The sequence below is a fragment of the Nestor notabilis genome, unplaced genomic scaffold (assembly GCF_000696875.1).
Source record: "Nestor notabilis isolate BGI_N333 unplaced genomic scaffold, ASM69687v1 scaffold11854, whole genome shotgun sequence".
NCBI lineage: Eukaryota > Metazoa > Chordata > Aves > Psittaciformes > Psittacidae > Nestor > Nestor notabilis.
The window spans coordinates 24,515-46,519 of NW_009926099.1; the positions used below are offsets into that span (position 1 = coordinate 24,515).

Consider the following 22,005-nt stretch of genomic DNA (forward strand, 5'->3'; position numbering starts at 1 on the left):
AGCCCGCTTCCTGCCTACCCTCTGTTTTCTCATGTGTTCTTCAAGCCAGTAGAAGGAGGTCCTAGCACTGTGACCAGTACTTCCCTTGGAAATCAATACAACTGCAGAGTTTTTTCAACAGGCAGCATGGGGATCTGTGGTGTACCAGTTCAGTTTGACTCTTTTTATCAAGGGTGAAGCAGGCAGCTGCCCACTGTTCATCCTTCTCCCCAAGTTTGACGTGCAAGTGCAGCAACTGTGATCATTTCGCCCACATTAGCTCACTTTATGCTTTCATATTGTTTAACCAGTGAAAAATAGAAAGCGACACATGCTTCACTTGAAGCAAGCAAATGATGGTGTGATTATCAAGAGGGGTTTTTGAGCAAATTGCAGCCATGGCGTAACCATTTCTCCCAAACCGTGCTCTTTAATGATATTCTACATTGCTTTTTCAAGATTTTAAAAACAGTGACATATAATTAAAGACAAACTGACGGGGCAGAAATTGACTGGATGGCTGCAATTAACTGTACCAAAGAAATTCTAGAGAAGTCAGTTATTTGGCCTAAACAAGGACTTAAATCTACTAACCTGCATTGAAAAATATAAATGCTCTGCATGTTGAGTTTTAGGGGGTTGTTTTTTTACCTCTTGTAGACGTATTACGTCAGAGTTCCAGATGAGAGGATGAGACTATGAGTGAAGAGCGTTCTGGAGATTGTGTGCAGCTCTTTTCCTGGGTCAGAGCTGGATTGATCTGAGAACAGTAATTATGAGGCTGACATGTATGTTCTCCTTCATCTTGCTGTTTGGAGCAGCTGGGCTTGTTGTCTTCATTCACCTGCAGGATCCGGAAGAAATAGTTCATCAGCAGACACCAGGTTAGCATTCCTATTTCTATTTGACTCACTCATGTTCAACATTTTGTGCTTATACCCTTAACATGTTTTGCGTATTTCACAGAGGTTGCCTCAACAAAGGTATGTAATTTTTTAATGAAGGCTATTTTGAAATCTATTGGTGGGGGGAAAAAAAATAGAAGAAAAAGGAATTTGCTTAAAAACTTGTTCCAAGAACCAATTAACTGATTATGCAGGGATCTTTGCCAAGGTGCACAGGGTCCAGCTGGATGGAGTTAATTTTCTGCTGAAGTTGAGACCAACTTCTGCTGCCACCTATGCCACTAGAAATATGAAATTGGGAAATACCGCTGAAAGTTCATTTCCTGCAAATACATGTTTCTGAATCTATCTTTACCTGTATAGGGTATTCAATGTGACAGGGAGATGCAAAATAAGAGATGCATAAATGACTCATGCAAGAAACATACAATATTTTGGGATTCATTCCTTTAATGTGCTTACCTTCCATTAAAATTTGCATAACTTTCATGCAGATGCACACCATCTTCCTGTGCTACTCACTTTAAACTGTGAAGAGCCACAAAGACTGCATGAATGTGAGAACTGAACTTGTGGTTTCCTTTTAAACAAGAGGCATGCAAGAAGTATGAGAAAGCACAAGATCTCTTGATTTACTTAGTCACTTTCTCTTTGGCTAAGGCTGTAACAAAGGCTGGTTTAGAGCCTAGACAAATGCCAGCACAGTTACTGCAGCTCATAATAATGCCCCTGTGCACTGAGGTTTGGTCACTATGTTTGCTCTTATATGCACTGAAATTCTCCTTTGACTACATATATGCTTTATAAAAGGCCTATTCAATAGACACCTTCATTGTACAATGAACACAATTGTATATATTTTAAAGTATCACTAGTATTTTTAATAGAGCTGAACCCTAACATGGAAAACTCTGAGATAATTACATTAAGTGCTAATTTCTATGTCCATGTTTATTAAGTACTTATTTCCATGTCACTAAACAATCTGTACATTAGTATGTTTATTACTTAGTCCAACTGCACACCAATTTTTAAAGCAGCCACTCAGCTGAAACTGCAGAAATAATGAATCATCAGTGTTGTGCAAAGCAGAGAATTAACCAGTTGCTTCAAAGTTTTTGTAATGTATTTTTCTATACTTACATATATTAGACTGAAATCGGACGGTATGTTGAGGGTGAGGGGAAAGAGATATGGACAGTAAACACAGGTAGTACTCCAATGCAAGTAAGAATGTGTAACTTTACATTGGAAAGGTAATTCTTTGCTTCTGACAGAGAAGGAATTTATAGTGGTGTCTCAAAACCAGTGCAATTTTTTCTCCATTTTTTATATTGTTGGTCCCTCACCTTGACCTGTCGTACCTCTTGAACACCAACTGCTGATTGTAGTACACTGTGAAGTGATTTTTGAGAGTGATGTAACTGCAGAAGGGCATGCCCAAGAACATTTAAATAAGAGCAAGTTTGAATAGAGCTCCTGCCTCCAGCAGGGAAACTTTAACAGACTTGATTGCTGTGGGCAGGGTTCTACATAGCTAAAACATGAACATCCCAACAGTGCTGTTACTGCCAAAGGTGTGTAATCAATTGCTCGATTCTCACGTTCAATTACTATTTATGTTAATAGGAACCAGACTGTACCCTTGAGAAAAAGGTGCTCAATACAATTACTCTTATTTCTGTCTGGCTGATTTTCATGTGTGTTAAGTACTTTCAACTCCCAGTGGACTCAGAAACTCCTCATGTCCGTTGCTTCTGAAAATGATGCCAGTTATCACCAGAACATATTAGGTGGTTTAAAGGACACAGGAAAAAACACTCATTTCATTAACTAGAGTGGTAGACATATTTCATCTGCAGAAAGTCTCCTGTGAAAATCTGTCAATCACAAGCGACATTTTTGGCATGCTGAGAAGGATCCTTCCCCTTAAAAGGGACTGTTTCTGATGGAGATCGGATATTGCTATAATTTGCTTGTCTGATTGCTCCCTAAATAGAATTGAACAAATGCATGTGTCACTAAGCCACATAGGACAAGTTCTATTGGATTAGCCTTTGCTTTTGTATTTCCCATGCAGTTACTATATAGTAAAACATATTTGCCAGTGCTGGAATCTCATCAGGAAGGCTACAGAAAAGTCAGTAACATTTATTTTCCACTGAAAAGCAGAGTAGGGGAATTTTGCATTGTCCAAAAGGACATTTTTCATTGTTAGTATGTTCAGTCATCTTTAATTTAAGATAGTACAACTTACGAAACAAGATTAATAAAAATACTTTGGTGCTTTGGTTTTATCTGTCTGTTCTGGAAATTGTTCTTGATTGTTTTAGTCCTAGCAAGCATGATGGTGAGACCTTGATGTACTACTTAAACCAGTATAAAACCCACAGCCATAAAACTTTAAGTAATGCTTACATTACTTTCACTGAGCAAAGTACTCCTGACAGTAGCTGTTTGTGTTGATTTGTTACTATTCATTTATTCTTTCCCTGTGCTTCACATTGCTACCTAATTGTGATGCTGTACTGAGAAAGCAATATCAAAGTAATTTTCCACAACATTAGTTACAATTTTCTTCTGATCTTTCAAGTGAAAAAATCCCATCCTGTTGGCTTCTGTGAGCATATAAACCTTGATTACATTTATCTGTTGGAAACCAATGCTTACAAAGTATATGTGCCCAGGATAGCGGGTGTAGAGCCTTTTTTGCTGATTGACAAACATGGTGTCTGTGTAGTTTTATTTATATAATGCACATCACTCGGAGCAGATATATTTTAGACAGACAGCCGTTTAGGGTAGGCAAAACAGATTTCCTAAGCCAATATATTAAATTCAGTAGGTATTCCTGTGGTCATTAAAGAGACAATAACTTCACTTACGACAGTCATTTTCTCAGCGTCTATGGAGAGTGCTGTTACTGTGGAGAGTGCAGGATAAAGCAGGGGTGTGGGGTGAGAAGCAGTATGAATTATAGTCATACACCATACAGAAGTGCAATGATCTTTTAATAATTCTCCCTGCAACATATATATATATATATACACCCCTGCAAATAAGCTAGGGCAATTCCAAGCACAACTACAGGCTGGGCAGACTGGATTGAGAACAGCCCTGAGGAGAAGGACTTCGGGGTATTGGTTGATGAGAAGCTTCTCACAATCTGGCATGCAGTCCTGCATCCAGCTCTGGAGCCCCCAGCACAAGTAGGGACAGGACAAGGAGTTATGGCTTTAAACTGAAAGAGGGTAGATTTAGGTTATGTATTAAGAAGAAATTCTTTACTGTGACAGTGGTGACATGCTGGCACCAGTTGCCCAGAGAAGCTGTGGCTGTCCCATCCCTGGCAGTGTCCAGTGTTCGATGGGGCTTTGAGCAACCCGGTCTAGTGGAAGGTGCCCCTGCCCTTGGCTGGGGGTTGGAACTAGATGAGCTTTAAGGTCCCTCCCCTTCAGTTTGTGATTCCATGATACAAAATTTGGCTTCTGTGGTAAAAGTGTTGGAGTTTTGCTATATGGTTACTGAATTCACGAACCTGTAAGAGTTTTCAGTTAGAACTTTTAAGATGAATATGTATGGGCACACACTCCTCTGGGAGCTCGTAAAAAGTGGAAAATACATCTCAAAGGATGCATGTTGTGAGAGCTCCAAAAGGGTGAAAACAGGGAGTAGAATGGAAATGTCTTTGCACTCTGACTATATAAGAATTTGAAAGTCAAGTATGACTATAACCAAGTCTGAAACTCATCTGACTGAGATTCTGCAGTGATTGCTGTCCTTACCTCATCTACCAGTTTCTAACATAATCCTGTCATCTTCTTTATTTTCTGCTTTACTCACGGTATGATGGGGAGGAGAGGGAGAAAGGAGAGACGACAGTCTGAAGGGCAGGCATGTGAATGCTATTGCAAACCTGATGGCACAAAGGAGCCACAGCACAGAAATCTTGCTGTATACTTCAGTGGACTTAAAGCAAATACCAGTATTCCAGCTATACTGAAATTTTCTTATTTACTTATTCAGAGCACATACACCTTGTTACTCACAAATTACAGTCCTATGCACATGTCCATGTTCCCTATACATTTCCATAATACTATCCTAGCACACAATGCACTGGTTGTTTGTCACACTGGAAACTTTTTATAACTACAATTGAAAATGAACTAGCATTGATATATAATTTCAGAAGTAATTTTCCTACAATTTGCAACTTGCTGCTTTTTATAAGCTGGACACTGTTTAACCTGCTTCTCAACTGACAGCATCAGCAGAAATCATGAACAAAAGAAGCTGGTGACTGTAGCAGAGGTGAGCAGGATCACTAACACTCTTTTCAAGCAGAAGTGGCACACTGTTCCATGTGCAGGGGCAGCTTCCATCAACTCAAGAGTGAATGAACCTTCTGCTCCCATTCTCTGAGCCCTCTTTAGCTGAACTTCCCCCAGCACAAAATTCCCTGTGTGGAGACTAGTTCCCAAACGTCTGCAGTTACTGGGATGAAAAGAGAGAGATCTATTTCCTTCTCTGCAGTGGCAAGCCTCTCACATGAGGGAAATGCGGTCTTACGATATTTCCTTTTCTGTTGGTTAAAATGGTGGTTGTTTAGTCTGACTGTGACTGTGAACCTGGTTATTTTTTCCATTGGAAAGAAGTGCTGGCAATGACTTAATCAGTCTATTGCTATAGGGGTATCAAATGCAGTCCAGATGGTTACAAAAGAAACCCTAACCCACACTGTCAGTGCAAACCTCTTCAGAAGTAATACAGTCTAGTGCTGAAAGCAATCACATATACGGTGTTTTATCACTAGTAATATATAGAGATTGTCTCCTACAACGCTTTTTCTCTGCTTTCATGATTATGCTGTATCTTTGGCAGTCTTATGGCATGCTATTGGAGAGTGCCACTTTTTTTTTGGTTTTTTTTTACGATTTCTGTTAACATGCTTTAGCCTAAAGCCCATTAGAGTAAATACAGCTCTTAAGCTACAGCATTGAGGGCCAGTATTTATAGCACCAGTATTTCCTGTTGACCATCAGCAAGTGCTTCACAGGAGTCAAAACACTTCAGTGTTAGACTGTGGAACTGGGATCCAAAGCTGCTGCAATTTGTTCCTGTCCTGCCATACTGCTCATAGATTGTGCTGTATTCTGTTAAATCAGGCAATTCGCCTGCTAAATGTCTCCATTTCCTATTATAAAAGGGGTTCTCTGCACGGATTCAAGATACCTTAGGACTGCTAGATCCTACTACAAAAATGCAAGACCAAACCATATTAACTGTGACAGTATCACAAAATCCAGTGTATTACTAGCAGCAGTTATAATCTCACTGCAGTGGCGCACACATACATAAGATGACTGAAGCAGATCCACTGCCCATTTATTTGATGGCATAAAGTCCATGTCACCTAATCCCAAATGCATTTATCAGCATAAAACTGGAGTGATGCAGTGCTAAATCACTCGCATAGTGCAGCTTCCACTTCCACAAATTTCCCTATCCTCTCTTCTTCTCTGAGCACTTCTTCTCAGGTACTGACTGGTTAAAAAAGAAGAAAAAGGTTTGATATTTCTTTTAAAGCCTGCTTTTAAAAACTGTCAGAGGTTGACACTTCTTTGTTGTGTCTGGCAAAATAAAAAGTGACCTGCCATCTCAGAGCTGCATTCATTTATGGTGCTTGGCAGCGTATCACAGGCAAAACTCAACCACACTGTGATATGTCAGCAGTCTCAGAGTGGCAGCTTTATGAAAGTATATTCCTAGGGAACAAGCCTGGATGCTCTCAGATTCCCCTGGAAATTTGCAGAGGAATTACAGAAGCATGCAAAAGTTGATCAGCAGACTTCCATTTCACCTCAAAATGTTTATTCTAAATATAAGGCTATATTGAGTTTTTCACAGAAAATGTGTGAGTACTAGATAGCCTTCTTCTGTATGTCAGCTATCATTCAGTTTGCTTGATTTTTAAAACTTGATACCACACTGATGAGCTTACGTAAGTTTTAAATACCTTCTAGTTTTTCTGAAGTTTATGCCATTTTAAATGTGGTTTATTATATATGTTTCCATTTCTCAAAGTTATTAACATTCACCTAAAAGCTTAACTAAAACTTCCTCTCTCCAGCAGTATCATCCTTTTTCATTTAGTAAACATTAATTTTCCTTTCATGATTCTAGTGGAGCTTGAAATTAAAGGTGGCTTTCTTCTCTGGTATGGCTTGCTTTGTGTATCAGCATCATAACCGCCAGTTTACTGCTTTACTACCAGTCAAGAGAGCATAAAAAGCAAATAATTGATCTTGTATAGGCCCTACACAAGAGCAACTTCATGTGGACATGAAGTTTATAATTTTCTCCAAATGAATTATCTTTCTATTTTTGAAAGTAAATGACTGGGTTTGGATCTGTCATCACTTGGCATATGCAGGGTCATTAACTGATTTTAATCTTATTATATACAGGCCCTATCCTACAAGATGCTAGCTCATAGCATCAGTGCAGAAAAGCACTTCAGTATCAACTAAGTGGCTCAACTGTTAGTTCTGTCCCAATGCCTGAGGGTCAGAATATTCTCCACCTTGTACAATTAAGAACCATCTTTGGGTCTCAGCCACTTCAGAAGACCTATGTGGTGATTAAGGGGAAAAATACTCCAGCCAGGCCCTTCCTTATTGCCACTTCTGGACACCAGGGCAATTCAGACATGCTCTTCCCTCTTGTTTTCAGAATCACTATCCACTGGCTGTTCATACCTACAGAAATGGAGTGTTTTGGGGCTTCTGTTCTTCTTTTTTAGTTGGAAAACACATGTTTTCTCATAAATCTCTTTGCAGGGACCAGATGTCTGATGTTTTGCCCTTTGTAGCGCATTAGGCAAATAGCTGACTTCGAGTATTCCTAAACAGTGAAAGTGAAATGTGCTGTGCCACCAAGTATGTATTATCATATGCAAGGCAAGTTACACAGGCTGGGAGGAAATCAGGGGGCACCAAATCCCTTTCTGGAGCAGTGGCAACTGAACAGCCTCAGGAGGGAAAAAAAGTAGGTTGTGAATTAAATTCCTCATCACTCAAGAAGGTGCCTGTGCTCCAGTGCCCTGTTCCTTCTCTATTCTAATTGACTTACCTTTCTCCTTCCATTTGGCATGATGATTTGCAGTGCTGAGCAGTCTGTAATAATGGTACAGATAATGACTGGGACAAACACAGGTATATTTGGCTTTAGAATTACTTTAGGCTTGAATTCACAGGAATCTTTGGATGACCTGGACCTGCTGCAGTCAGACTGGCTGACACAGAAGCAGATGAGATACACAAATACCTATTCCTGTGGCCAGGAAGACAGAAAGCACAAGCCTAAATAGAGGAAACTGGTCGTTTGCCCAAGTGGCTATTTGAAAGGGGTGAGAGGGGAGATTCCTTTTCTCAAACTGTAGATAGTGCACAATGGCCAAGACCCTACATACCTATTTCCAGTTTGTTGCATTTTTTTCTTGACTTGTTTGACTTGACTTTATTTGTTAATAAAGTTCTGCACAACTTAATACCCATAAGTCAAACCACAGGAGAAATTATAGACAGCAATCACTGCTGCTCTGTGTGAACTAAATGCAGCTTTAATTGGGTCCTCCTAATTGTGCATGCACCTGCTAGGAACAACATGGTGATGCTTATCTCATACAAGAAAACAAATTCCTCTCACTGCTCCATTGTAGCTAGTGTAATTCAATGAAAAGGTGTGTATCCAAATAGGCACAAAAGTAAATGTATACACCTGCAGGTAGATACCACGAATTTTATGCCATAGCAAAGCAATTCTGTACTCATTGAGACTTTAATGTAATTCACTGTAATTGTTTAAAACACATCCTAAAGACTGTGATGAGAACTTAAGCAGGGCTGGGATGCCATTCACATGCCCAAAACAAACATAGGCACCTTAGCCACTAAGTTCATTTAGATACTGTGAACAGCCAAGTCTAATTGTGGAAATCAAACTGGGTTTTTATAAGCTGTTAAATTGAAACCTGCCCCTCCATCCATTTAGTCAAGAGATGTTTCTACCTGTAAACAGGAGGCATCCTTAATTCACTACTTAATTAAAATTCCAATTATTCTGCATTTATGAGCTGCTCATTCTCATGCTATTGAAGGGAATTAAGTTACTCAAGAATGTACAAAGTCAGGTATTAACACCTACATATTGATGATTTATTCGGTGCTGCATGTTAAACCAGCAATGTCACTGCCTCTTCCACTAGCACATTTCACCAATACCTGCAGAATGCATCTAGCAAATCATTATAACAGCATTTGAAAAGAAAAGCATGTAAATGGGAGAGAAATAGAAAAGGGAAAAAAATTATGTATGCAGCACATAAAGAAGAATGGTAGGAAAGGAGGGCTGAGAAATAAAAGTTGAGATAACTTCCTTTTTTGTTCTTCACATTTGGGTTTATTTAATGAAAGGAGCTTTGCGGGGTTTTTGGTAAAAAAATATCCAGAGAGACTAGTTCTGCTATATACTTTAAACATCTTTTTTAAAAGGAAAATGAAAGCATAGTATGAAAAAAAAATGTATAATTAAATTAGAACATAAGAGAAAATTTACTGCAGTTTTATAATCCATGTTAATAAACAATGGGCCCAGAATCAGTACGACTGAAGTTCCCAGGGGTTCTAAAAAGGATACAAGGGAAGTAGTAAGGGAAATGAATATTTACTACAGTAAATTTATAATATTTACTACAGTAAATTTATAGTAGTTAACAAACTTAGAAAGAACACCTTGAATTTTTAAAAGCACTAAATATTCTTAGTGAACAATAATGATCTAATCGTATTTTACTTCCAAATACAAATCTTTGCGACATAACATGTTCTCAATGTCCACACATTTGCACACCATATTTTTCCTCTTGCTTGTTTCCAGATATCAAATTATATATTCAGTATATTCTGATTGTTCTCTGCCTTTTCCTCTAAAGGCACTGGCTTCACTTCTTAATTGAGACCCAGTGGAGATAAGTTCACCACAACATTATTTAATGAACGATGGAAGAGTTACCTTTTACTGCATGAAGTATCAAGCTGCATGACAGAGAAGGAGTATCTCCTAGGTGATGTTTCAGTAGATAATAACTAACTGAGACATCTCCTAAAATAATACTACCCCCACACAAATGCAGCCCTTCCCCCCTGAAAGTGGGCAACACATAAAGCAAATGAATTAGCCAAGGACACAGTTCCTAAAAGGAGTTCAGTGACAGTTTTCTTCCTCCATGAAATCACAGATCAGATATTGGAGACCTACAGTACGGACGAGTGTATTTTACGCTTTTCCCCACTTCAACTTCAAAGGCTGAATTGGACTTGATTTACCCTTCACATTAATCTTGAATATGCCATCACCACAGTGATGATTCTCCTTTTTGCTCTGAATGGTTCCAAGCAGCCAGCAGCGGTACTCTCACTGCACACAGCTGTCAGCTCAGCACCTCCTGACACCTTCACTTCAGGCCTTTGGGGAGATACTTCTGTAGCATCAGCCTCAATGTATTTTTTGGTTTTATTTACTTATATTTACTTATATTTTTGGGTAGGGGAAAGCACTCTGACTTTTAAACGTCTCACACAACACAGCCTGGGGAGCAGGACTGAGCCGCCTGCAGTCCCCATCGCAGGGACTTGACTGACAGCACACTGCCATCCTTCTTCACTCCCTCATCCAAGCATGCTGTTTCCAGCCCTGTCCCTACCTTAAGTAGCAAAGGCATCCTTCTGCCCCTTGATCTTTGTATATTTTTGTCTCAATTTAATGTTACCTAGATTTCAAAGTCCTCAAATTAGGAAGTGTGAGTCAAACACTGGCTCCGACTGAGTTCAGAGGGGTGCGTACATTTACAGGCATTCTTACAGCATCCAGCCACTTTGATTACAGCCCTCCACACCATCACAAACAGATAGTCATTTGATTATAATGAAAGATGTTTCACAAAGAACTGCTGAGACAGCATTTCAAGAATTCTGAATATTTGAATATTCATTAATTGTTTCTGAGATTCTGTTCTTTTAGCAACCAACCACTGATCCTGTAAAAACATTCAAGTGAAGGGCAGATTGTTAATATTCCAAGAGAAACCCTATTTGCTATGAGAGCAGCTTTAATTAGCAAGACAAACCATCTTGTAGTCGTTTAGAGGAATCAGAGGCAAGCACAGCAACACAGGTCTTGGTAGCAGCAAAATATTTACCATCTCCTGTCTCAGTGGAGAAGGTGCCCAGAGTTAGCAGCTTACCTTGGGAAAAGGCAATTCTGTTTCCTGGCTTGGACTTTGCTCCCTAAATGAAGCACTCATTAAATCTCTTGCATGCAACAACTACATCTTCTTAGCCGAGTTGCATGAATCTGTCCATCTCTGCTTTTTTAATCTGGCAAGCTGAAACATTCCGTAGTGGGAATTTCACAAGACCACAATTTCATGAATGCGTAGGTGTGTTTGGGTTGTTGTGTCCATTGATGAGCTATGGCTCAGCTGCAGGGCACCTGCAGGGGAAATGGGAACCCAGGTGCTGGTGGCCAAGAGTGTTTTTTAGACTCAGAATGGGACAATCCACAAGTCTGACAATGTTCCTGTCACAAGGAGAAGAAAATTGGTATAGACTAATAAATACAGACTTCACAAAGTAAACTCACTGGTAAACAGCAAACTCTGCAGCAGGTTTAATAGTTGCACAGTTCTCTGGGCAAGATCGGTCCTAAAGATGATTGGGGTTTATCCCTCAGGATAGAAGTTGTAATAAAAGATAACTGGAAGTCTCTCCATCCTCACAGTGAGCCACTGTGGTGTCAGTGTCAAATATAACTTGACAAGACAGCCGATATCAGCAGGATTCTCAGAGGTGGCGAAGGAAACACAAGATGTTTCAACAAATCAAATCTATCATGTAGGTTGTGTATATAAACAGGGAAAAAACCTTCCTATTTTTATTCTTTACATTTCCTGGACTTAATACGTTGCAGTTTGTCTTTTAAAAATGGATGCTCAAAAGCGATAGAAACATTTTGCAGTTAGCATGCTACCCAGCGAGGCTGTATCATGACTGCCAAGTGCAAATGCCAAATAGCTCGTGTCACTGGCTGGCCCTGATAAATCAGAGTTTAAAACAAATACCACTCAAGCTTATCTACTGGTACTACTGCATATATTCAATCGATACTCTCGAGCAATGCCATCTGATAAGACTCTGCATAGTCTAAGAGATGCTTTCTTACTGTTCCCACCAGACAGGCAGCCCAGCCCTCTATTCTTTAAATAGTTAATTTGAGAAGTGTGGTTTCGACCAAAACCAATCTTTCTAAATAATGTATTTGAAATGTGAATTTTGCAAAGTTTCATTTCTTGGAGGGGAGGGAGGGAAGGAGGTGGTGGCCCTGCAGGTCAGAAATAGCAGTTAAAACACATCCCAAACAATACAAATGAAACATTCTGGATTAAACAAAGTGACCCACACTGAAAGGTAAGCAGCACTGCAACAGGAATTTCCCAACTTTTTTTAGTTTAGCTACCAGTTCAGAATGTTGACACAGTCTGCTTAAGTGGCATTTCAAAGGAGATCTAATATTTATAAAGTAAACCATCACCCTCTTCTAGACATGGCATTAAATAAAACTTGCTCTCCTGCTGTGAGCAGGAGCTCTCGTCTTTGCTTTCTATGATGCACGAGCAATATATGGGTCTTTTGGGGACCTACCTGATATGAAGAGTGAGATGTAAAAAATGTGTCTTATTTTTAGTTAGAGAATTCTATTAAGGTATAAGCCCTTCCTCAAGCATTCTAGACTTAAACATAATAGTTAGTGCCAAAGAATGGTTTTGTTTTGTTTTTTCATAAAATAGGTAGACCAAAAACCCATCCCCAATCCCACCACCCATAAAGTGTGTTGCAGATACCCCAACCACTGCACCACCACTGAAGAAGCACTTCCCCACTGGTGCCTGTTTTCAAAAGCAAATCCCTGATACACACAAAAACTAATGAACTCCAACATACAACTTCAAAATGTTTATCCAAAGCTTTATAGAGAAGCTAATAGTTTAAGTGCTACACAGATTTATTGAACTGAAGAGAGTATTAACATGATATGCTAATGAAATCTGCATTTAATAGGATATATATCCATTCAAATTCTCTGTACCTTTCATCAACATGGCATACTGGGAAAATGAACCATCAAGACTGCAGTTTAAGCTGATATAAAATCAAATGATCCATGTTAACAAGACAATTAAATAACTGTTGGAAACTAAAGAAAAAAAAATCAGAAGTTCACCAGATATAAACTGGTTTTGAATGATGTGAGAGCTCAGTTACAAGGTATGCAAATTGAAAGTTGCTACTGTGATTAGAATAATATCAGTGGTAAATTAGATATCAATTTTATTATGAGAAAAGTCTAGCTCAGGTGCTTCAAAAAAGAAAGTAAAATGGCAAATTACAAGCAGTTTATGTTGGCCTATTTCAAGTGACTGGAAAATGCATTACAGGGAGATTAGCATTTGGAAAGGCTATTTGAAGGCAGTAGAATAAAAATTATGACAGCTTCTCTTCTCCTGGACATAGCAAAGAAAATGGTGCACATTTTGTGCCATGAGGCACGTATGTTACATAGAGATTTGGTAGATACTATTTCGCACATCAAAAGATTGCCATGTAAAGGGTACAAACCATGGGAATTAACTCTTACACTTAAAATTTAACAGCTTCTAGCTAGTAAACCTGTATACCTACAGTCTGAAGATGCAGTAGAGGGATTTCTCCACAGCAAAATTGTATTCTAGAGGCAATGCATAAACAGTCTTATACAGCTCCCTCACAGGCACATTTGTCAACTTTACTTCTGCAAAAACAGCCCAGAAGTTGGATGCTTGGAAACGCTGTGGAGCTGATCTGCACTCTGGCAGCTCTGCTTCTGCCTCTCCACCACAACTTCAGTGCAGTAGCTGTCAATAAGTCAGTGTGATCTGTGGACCCCTGAGTGTCCACAGATTGCTTTTAAGTTAACTCAAAGGTCCAAAGAAAGTTGAGAAAACTAAGCTTACACCTTACAAACCTCAACATAAAGAGGTCCATATGTCCACAGAGTAATTTTAGATGCTCACAGGCTTGACAAAGGTTGAAACTACTGCTATAAGGTTATAATTACCAGAAATGTACTTAAAGTTATGCATTTGGTTTGAACTACGAAACAGAAGTGATGTCTCCAAGAGGAAATGTAGTAAAATGCAGTCCTTCCTGGGTGTGTAAATAGTAGTAGTTCTCCACACCAGATACAAATAACCACGCATCTGAAAAGTTGCATTATCTCAGTGGATGAGCACAGGAGCAGGGCTAGCAGTAAATGTGCCTACACTTAATGGCCTTTTTTGCAGTCTCGCACTGCCTATCCAGGAGCGTGCAGGGCTGTGTACAATTCCATGGGAGCCAGACACAGAAGGAACACATCAGATACTCTCTAGCTGTTCATGGCAACCACATTTAACCCTTCTTGCAAATGTGCATCTTTCAGTTCTCTTATTCTAACACGTATTTATATATCTGAAACAACAGAAAGGGAAAGCGCTATTTAGGGAAATAACCAAAATAACCAAAGCTTCAGAATCCCCAGTTTGAAGTTCAGCTTCCCCAGAAGTAATGCACATAGCCTCTGCTACACCTGCTGGCAACCCCATCCCTTAATCTGTGATTCGGTTCAGATCGGGTCAGCAACTCTCCCTCTGTCCAGATATTGGTGTAAGCACTTATGGAACTGAGTGTGACTGGACAGGAACAGTATCTAGAAATCCTACAGGTGAGTTAGAGCCTTCCCACTACAACACTTAAAAGCAATCAGTCTCAGCAGGGTCTAACACCACCTCTTCTTTCAACCTTTTGGTGCATTGGGCGCATGTACCTTTCTAGGATTGCTTTGTCCTCTGGTATGCATAAATAGCTGTATTTGCTCAATGATTATGTTAGCTCATAATGCAGGTGAAGATTCCAGTATGTAGGTGCTTCAAAAATAATTTTAGAAAACCTGATTCAAAGGCCACTGAAGTCACTAGGAACTTTTCCACTGACTTGCTTTGGATTGTGTCCCAAGTACTTATCAGTTCCTTCAGCCCTTGTGCTTCAATAGAGTTGAACTCAGCTTACTAAAGATGATATGCTGCTTTCTTTCTTATTACTGGTTAAAATTAATATTCACAGTGCAGCACTTTGAGTCAGAGATTTTCCCCAGATGCTTCTGATGCTTATCCTCTTTTGTTAAAGAGAATGCTACTTCATATAACAAAGCTGGTAGCTTCTATTCAAAATCTGCTGTGCTGCAAAGAATGATGTTGTCAGACAGACTGATCTTTCTCCAATAGCTTTTGCAGCAGTTTTGTTATAAAGATGTTAAAGATAACATTGAAGAGAAAAGGAACAGATTTAGAGTCTTGGGACAACAAAATACAAAGCATAACAAAGAATCGTAATACTGATACTTGTAATTGAAAGAGCTACTGAGAAAGTGTAACCTGGGCTTTGGGGAAGAATAAGGGAAATGAGTAATTTAGGCTGCTAAAAAAATAAATAGATTTTTGTGAAAAGAGACAACAATTTTTGAAGGACTCTTAATTGTTTTGCTTCATTGTTGTCACTGAGATTTAATTGTGGTAACAGGAAAGAGCATCAGCCCAAGACAGCGCCCTCAAGATAGGAGTGCTGCCCCCAACTCACAATGAAGTTAATCCAGGGAACTACTAAATACAATAAAATACCGGGAATAGCATGTATATCATGGCAACAGAGATTCACAGCAGTTATTCCAGCTCTGTGAAATAGAAATGATAATGGACAGATTTTAAAATGCATTGGTATTGAGAGTCCTTAGTAACATTACACTAAAATAACATTATGCTGCTGTCTTTAAGGCCAAATTCTGCTTGCATAGTCAAGGTTTGTATGTAGACTCTTAGGGGGCATTTTCTAATGCAACAACAAAATCTCAATCTCCCACCATTAACTGGTAACTCTACAAGTAGCAGATTTATTCTAGTGGTAAATACTTTGCAAAACTTCAAATACTGAAGAGTAGAAAGTCACTTAAAGAAAAGCTAGTTTGTCGTGGTTTAAACCCAGCCGGCAACTTGGAACCACGCAGCCGCTCGCTCACTCCCCCCCCTTTTTCTTCCTCCCCCCGCTCCCGGAGGGATGGGGAGGAGAATCGAAGGAATGTAACTCCCACGAGTTGAGATAACAGCTCTCCAGTAACTAAGGTATAATACAAACCACTACTGCTACCAGTAATAATGATAAGAGGAATAACAAGGGAAAAGGACACAACCGCTCACCACCCGCCGACCGATACCCAGCCCGACCCGAGCAGCGATCTGGGCCTTCCGGGTAACTCCCCCCAGTTTCTATACTGGGCATGACGTGCTGTGGTATGGAATACCCCTTTGGCCAGTTTGGGTCAGGTGTCCTGCCTCTGCTTCCTCCTGGCTTCCCCTCCTCTCTGGCAAAGCATGAGACTGAGAAAGTCCTTGGTCAGAGTAAACATTACTGAGCAACAACTAAAAACATCGGTGTTATCAGCATTGTTCCCAGACTGAAAGTCAAAAACACAGCACTGCACCAGCTACTAAGAAGGAGAAAAAATGACTGCTGTAGCTGAACCCAGGACACAAGGCACAAAGAACAAGATTTATTATGCAAAATACACATGTCCAAAGACACTTTATGCAAGAGTGGAAGGGATTATTCTAGCATGTATCATCATCCTTCATTGAAATTGTTCCATGCTCCAAGCAGACATAAAGTACAGGTTGCCCTTAACTCATTTTGGTTAGATTTCATATTTCTTGTAGTTAGCTCTTTTCCTATAAGAAAGACAGATGAAAAAAAAACCCCAACCAACCAGCCAACAACAAAAAACAAAACCAAAAAAAATAAACAAACAAGAAGCGCCAAGACTACCTACTGTCAAATAAAACCTGGTTTTACTCATTGCTGAATAAGTGCTACACTCTTTAGTGTGCACCAATCTGCAATACCTAGAGAAGGGTTCTCAAAGCACGGTGATGGGCTGTTTCATGGCTGAATGCATTAGAGAGTGCAACCAGGCTCTCTGGCATTCACTTCTACAGTGTTTCTCTCTGTCTGGTACACCCAATGAGCAAGTTTAAAAGGATCAAATCACCAAGTGGATAATGTGCTTGGTGGGCTTTCTCCAAGTATCTTTTTTTCTTGTTTTCTACCTTTGTAAACAAGTTAAAAATGCAACAGAGAGGAAAATTGCTAGTGACTTCAGACCTTGCTGGCTTTCCTGTATCACCACAGCTTGTAAAAAGCCACTCTGAAGAGCACAGCAAAGTAGTTATGCCAATTAGAAAGGTCGGAGTAATAATTTTGAAGTAGCAGATGTCTAACTTGTCATTTTTAAGTGAAGTCTTCTAGCACAATTTCTGTATATTTGGATTTATTATTTTTTCCCCACAAAGTACTGTAGCCTGCAGAAGCTTTATATAATTAAACACCTATCATACTGAACACAATGCAGCAGAGTTGAGGATTAGGTGATCTTATTCATGTAATAGGATTTGCCTGCTAATTGTTATTGAAATGACAGAAGCACCTCTTAATAGCAGCACAGGAATTGTCATTGTGGTTCCGATCAGCAGCCTATATATTCATTAAAATACCCTGTCTTCAGCAATGGACAGTACAGTATGACTTAAATTCAAGGTAGTCTGCTATGGAATAAAATACTATCTGGTAAAGTTTTTTCTATATTCTCATTAGTGAAAAATAGGTTATACTCTAACCCAGGAGCACTCATACTTCTTACAAAGCTTCTTTTACTTTGGCTGAGATGCCCAATCTTTTTAATTTCTCTTCATAAAATTCTCTGTGACTCCCGAACAGTCTCATAATTCAGAAGACAGACAGTGTGATGCCTCTCCTCTTTAGTTGAATGTGGCATTCCAGTCATGCCCAGAGCAGCTCATAGTGGTTGCAAGGTTAGAACTTCAGAGAGGACAAAACCCTGAAACTCATGGGTTCAAACAGAAAAGAAATGTCTGATGCAGTGGTGCAAAAATTGAGATGTGTAGAGAAGACTCTTTCCAACAGCCTGTTGGAAATCATCGAGCTTCGGGATTAGTTCAAGAAATCTTCTTGGAATGCACAAGACAGCAGCAATGGCAGTGGAAATTGCAACTTAACTCAGTGGTAACTCTTACTGACTTTAAGAGAACAAGCTCAAATCTTTAAGCAGGGCTATCAAGAAAGACCTGAGAGCTACAGCAGCTTCCCTGGGCAGCCTTTCAGTAGCGAGGGACCCAGAAGGAACAAAGAACCACCTTTGCTGCATCAGCATGGTCCTGCCCTGTCACTTTATATGTATAATGTGCAAAGAACGAGGATATTGAGGAGGGAGAGGAATGGAGGTGGGTTATGTGAGAAGAGCAGCTCGCTAATATTTGTCTCAATGAGGCTCCAAATAATGTCTGCCTGGCTAGGTCACGGATGAGTCAGCTTCTGACTTCACATGTAAGCCACAATCATTTAATCATTTGGGATTCTGGTTTTGTTTTACTCACAAACCCAAGTGATCGTTCAGAAAACTTACACCATGACTTTGGCATTGTTGTTTCTACTGCAAGAATAAGACAAAAACAAGCTCTGAAAGCACTACACTGCGCTGTCAGGTAATTATATCGCAATAGACTCAAGCTCTTTCAAATAATTAGTTAGTCAAACATCTGCTGCAAATTAATATTGGGCCAAACTTGTCTCTTGGGTAATTCGATGGACTTCAGTACAATTAGGCAAGGAATGATCTGTTCCAACACATTTACTGTGTATGGATAATTTGCTCTGGTTTAGAGCTCCTTCCTAGCATTCTATAGCTTGAAACCCTCTTGCAGTGCAGTTGCTATTTACTAGCTTGTGCTGATGCATCCACTTTTTCTGGCTTAACTCAAGAAAATTCAAAATGCACACACTGCCAAGGAAATGAATTCATTCAATAAGCCCTGCGATGTCAACTCTTACTAATTCTGTAATGCTAGAATAAACAAAGTCAGAAATTATGCTTGGCTTTCTAGCCCCAATAAAACCTTATAAACCTGTAAGGACTCATAAATTTTACTGTACAAAAACTAATACTAAGGTAACTCTTAACTTGGAAAATTCAAATTGCATTTTAATTCAAATTCAAATTGCAACAAATGAAGCTAATATGTATTGACTGCATTAACAATTCATAAATGCACAGAAAGAAATAAACAGTCTTTATGATGCAGCCATGTCTTTGAGGCATTGATTAAAGCCTACAGATGCCAGTCTGTCACTCTAGCAGCTATTCAGTACGTGCAGTGTTTGTCCCTCAATGTCTTTCGTCATTGGTTTGACTGTCCTGCTCCTGCCCAGGTTGGCAGCTATTTCAAAAAATTAACTGTCACCATGGGATAATCAATTAATGAAGCATGAATTGCTTGACTGGGTCTTCTAATGAATGTTAACGTGTAAACACTTGTCAGACCACAGGGTCTGTGTGGTTGTGTTCGTGTCTGGGAAGCTGACTGGCAGCAAAGCCTGTAAGCAGAGACTAACTAACTTCACTGTGTTAATAATGCACATTGCTTACAAGTGTTTCTTTAAAACAGATTAGCTACAACCATAGTGATTTTATGGATTTTACAATCTTTCTCCTTTCTATGAAAATTGAGTGAAACTTTGCAGGAAGAAGCTGGTACCCTACAGGAGTGAGGCGAGTATACACCATCTCACGCCCTGGTGTGGAAGGTTAATTCATTTTCATAAGCCATTACCTCCTCTCACACACTAAAGTAATTTATATCCAAACTCTATAGTTACAGTAGTGCTTAGCAACACCCCAAAAATTCTATTGCTATTTCAGTGATAAGCCTCATTCTTAGGGATTACATTTGTCAAATTAATATTAAAACTATGCAACAGTTCTCTGTGAAAAGGTACATTTTAATTATTTTATAAATACAGTGGCTTAAATCATTGTGGCTGTTATTAGCTGAAGAGTTGAGGGTAACTATTTCAGTAAGGAGTATTAATTGTTTCTAGGATATATGGGATTCTGAGGCACACTAAAATATCAATTTTGTTCCCTAAACTTATTCTTAAACATTTACATAAATAATTTTATTATCTATACTGGTGAACAGACTGTGTTAAAGACTTTATTTGACAAACAAAAGCATTTTATTTCTAAGGTAACTGGGTTTCCACAACCAAACACTAGATTTTGTCCCTCAGAAGTTTTGGTTGGGTTTTTTTTTCCCCAACTGAAACCTCCAATAAACCCCACAAAAGGCAAAACAATAGTTTCACATATAAATACACATCTTTCTGGAGCACTTCCCCTCCTGAATAATCCCCAATGAACAAAACTGCACTTTCCTAAACCAGAACAATTATTTAGATGAAGAATTATGGAATTAGGTGTCCAGATTTAGTCAGGCTACTTGTAAATTCAGAGCTTCTAATCATGTATTTCCAATTATGAGCTTCACTGTGCCAGTTCATAAGCAGAATTCCCTTCTGGTTAACATGGGGATGTGTGCTGGAGACAGGTTGGATGACACAGCCAAGCAGCAGTAAGACTTTGCATACAGAAAAGATTTTACAATATGTCCTTTTTTAAATTCAAAATCACAATTTATGGACACAAACTATCTTTGAATTACTTTTTTTTAAATACTGCCTCTGCTCTGAGCACATTTTTGAAAATGCATGAAGCTAGTTTAAACATGCAAAATGTCATTCTCTGTGCCACATGTCAGTGTGTGCATGTTTGCAGGAAAGGGCACCCATTAGGTAAAGGAACGCGCTGGATGGATTCCCTTCTGGTACTGGCACAGATGATTTAAGCATATGGAAATGTGTGCGACCCACAGTATGCACATTAATCTGGAAGATCTGACATTTATAAACTTGGATTAAAATGCTTCTCATGATTACAGATTCATGTTTCTGGATGACTTTACCAGGAGCGTCTTGGGAACCCTATGGGACTGTTTCATGAGGCACCAAAAGGGTAGCAGCATGCCTAGTACGCTTAGACTCAGATTTCTCTGTGAGTAAAGGACACACAGCAATCTTTCTAGGAAAATGCCATTTTGATTATAATAATTCTTATTTTGCAAATTCCATTTATGAAAATGGCATACAGTACTGTGGAATAACATGCACAGGGCTCTTTCAAGTACTAAGGACTCAAGTAACAACGCATGGGGATAAAAGCAAGGTTGCTTATAGTTATGGACATGCACAACCTAATTTAATAACTCTAAAGAACTCTAACTGCAGACATGGCCATAAAGGCAAGTTTACATATCTACGTGTTTGATAAATTTGAGAGGAAATGCATAGATAGCCTACCACAATTTAAAAAATATATTAAAAATCATAAAAATCTTTGTTTCTACCATGCAAACCTATGATTGCTTGTTAGTGACCAAACATGTGGAATGTACTTTTCGGAAAATAATGTATTTTGCAAGAACAGATCTGAGGTCAAAACTGGACTTCAGTTTAGGAAGTTAATCCCAATGAGATCCATGTGTCGGCTGCTCTGCCAGACATCACTGTTCCCACATTTTGGCTGGCCAAAACAACTTCATGAATTTTCATTTTCAATGCAGTCAGACAGTTGCTTACAGAACTGTTACAAATTAAAAATAACTTTTTTTTCACTGGGTTAGAACAAGTCCAACTCTGTTCCTCCAGCTGCTTCGCCCTCCTAGATCTGTCGTTCTTTCACTGTCAGCTGCTTGAACCAGCCCAGTTCCCAGCAGAAAAGATTCATGCAACAAACCTAAGGCAGTGGCAGTCTGGACTCAGCCCAGCCATGCCTGGGGATTAGCCTAAACTTGCCTTAATTTAAGACAGCAGTAAAGGTGCTTTGAGCTCAGATTACTGATCTAACATGAAAACTCCTGACACGATCAAACAAAAACAAACAAATGGATAAAGCGTAGCAGCATCTGAAAATGCTACAGTCTCTACTACTTATTATCTGGCAACTCAATTCCCAGAGGTGTTAGAGA

The 22,005-nt window shown here is 39.3% G+C and overlaps 1 protein-coding gene across 1 annotated transcript in view; it reads left to right on the top strand.

Annotated features, from left to right (window-relative positions):
• Positions 1-754: 754 nt before the first annotated feature.
• The window catches only part of CHST8 (carbohydrate (N-acetylgalactosamine 4-0) sulfotransferase 8), a 129,919-nt gene continuing 108,668 nt past the window's right edge, over positions 755-22,005 (top strand). Inside the window, 1 exon segment of the mRNA XM_010013377.1 lies at positions 755-863. Within this exon segment, the coding sequence (XP_010011679.1) occupies positions 755-863 (109 nt within the window).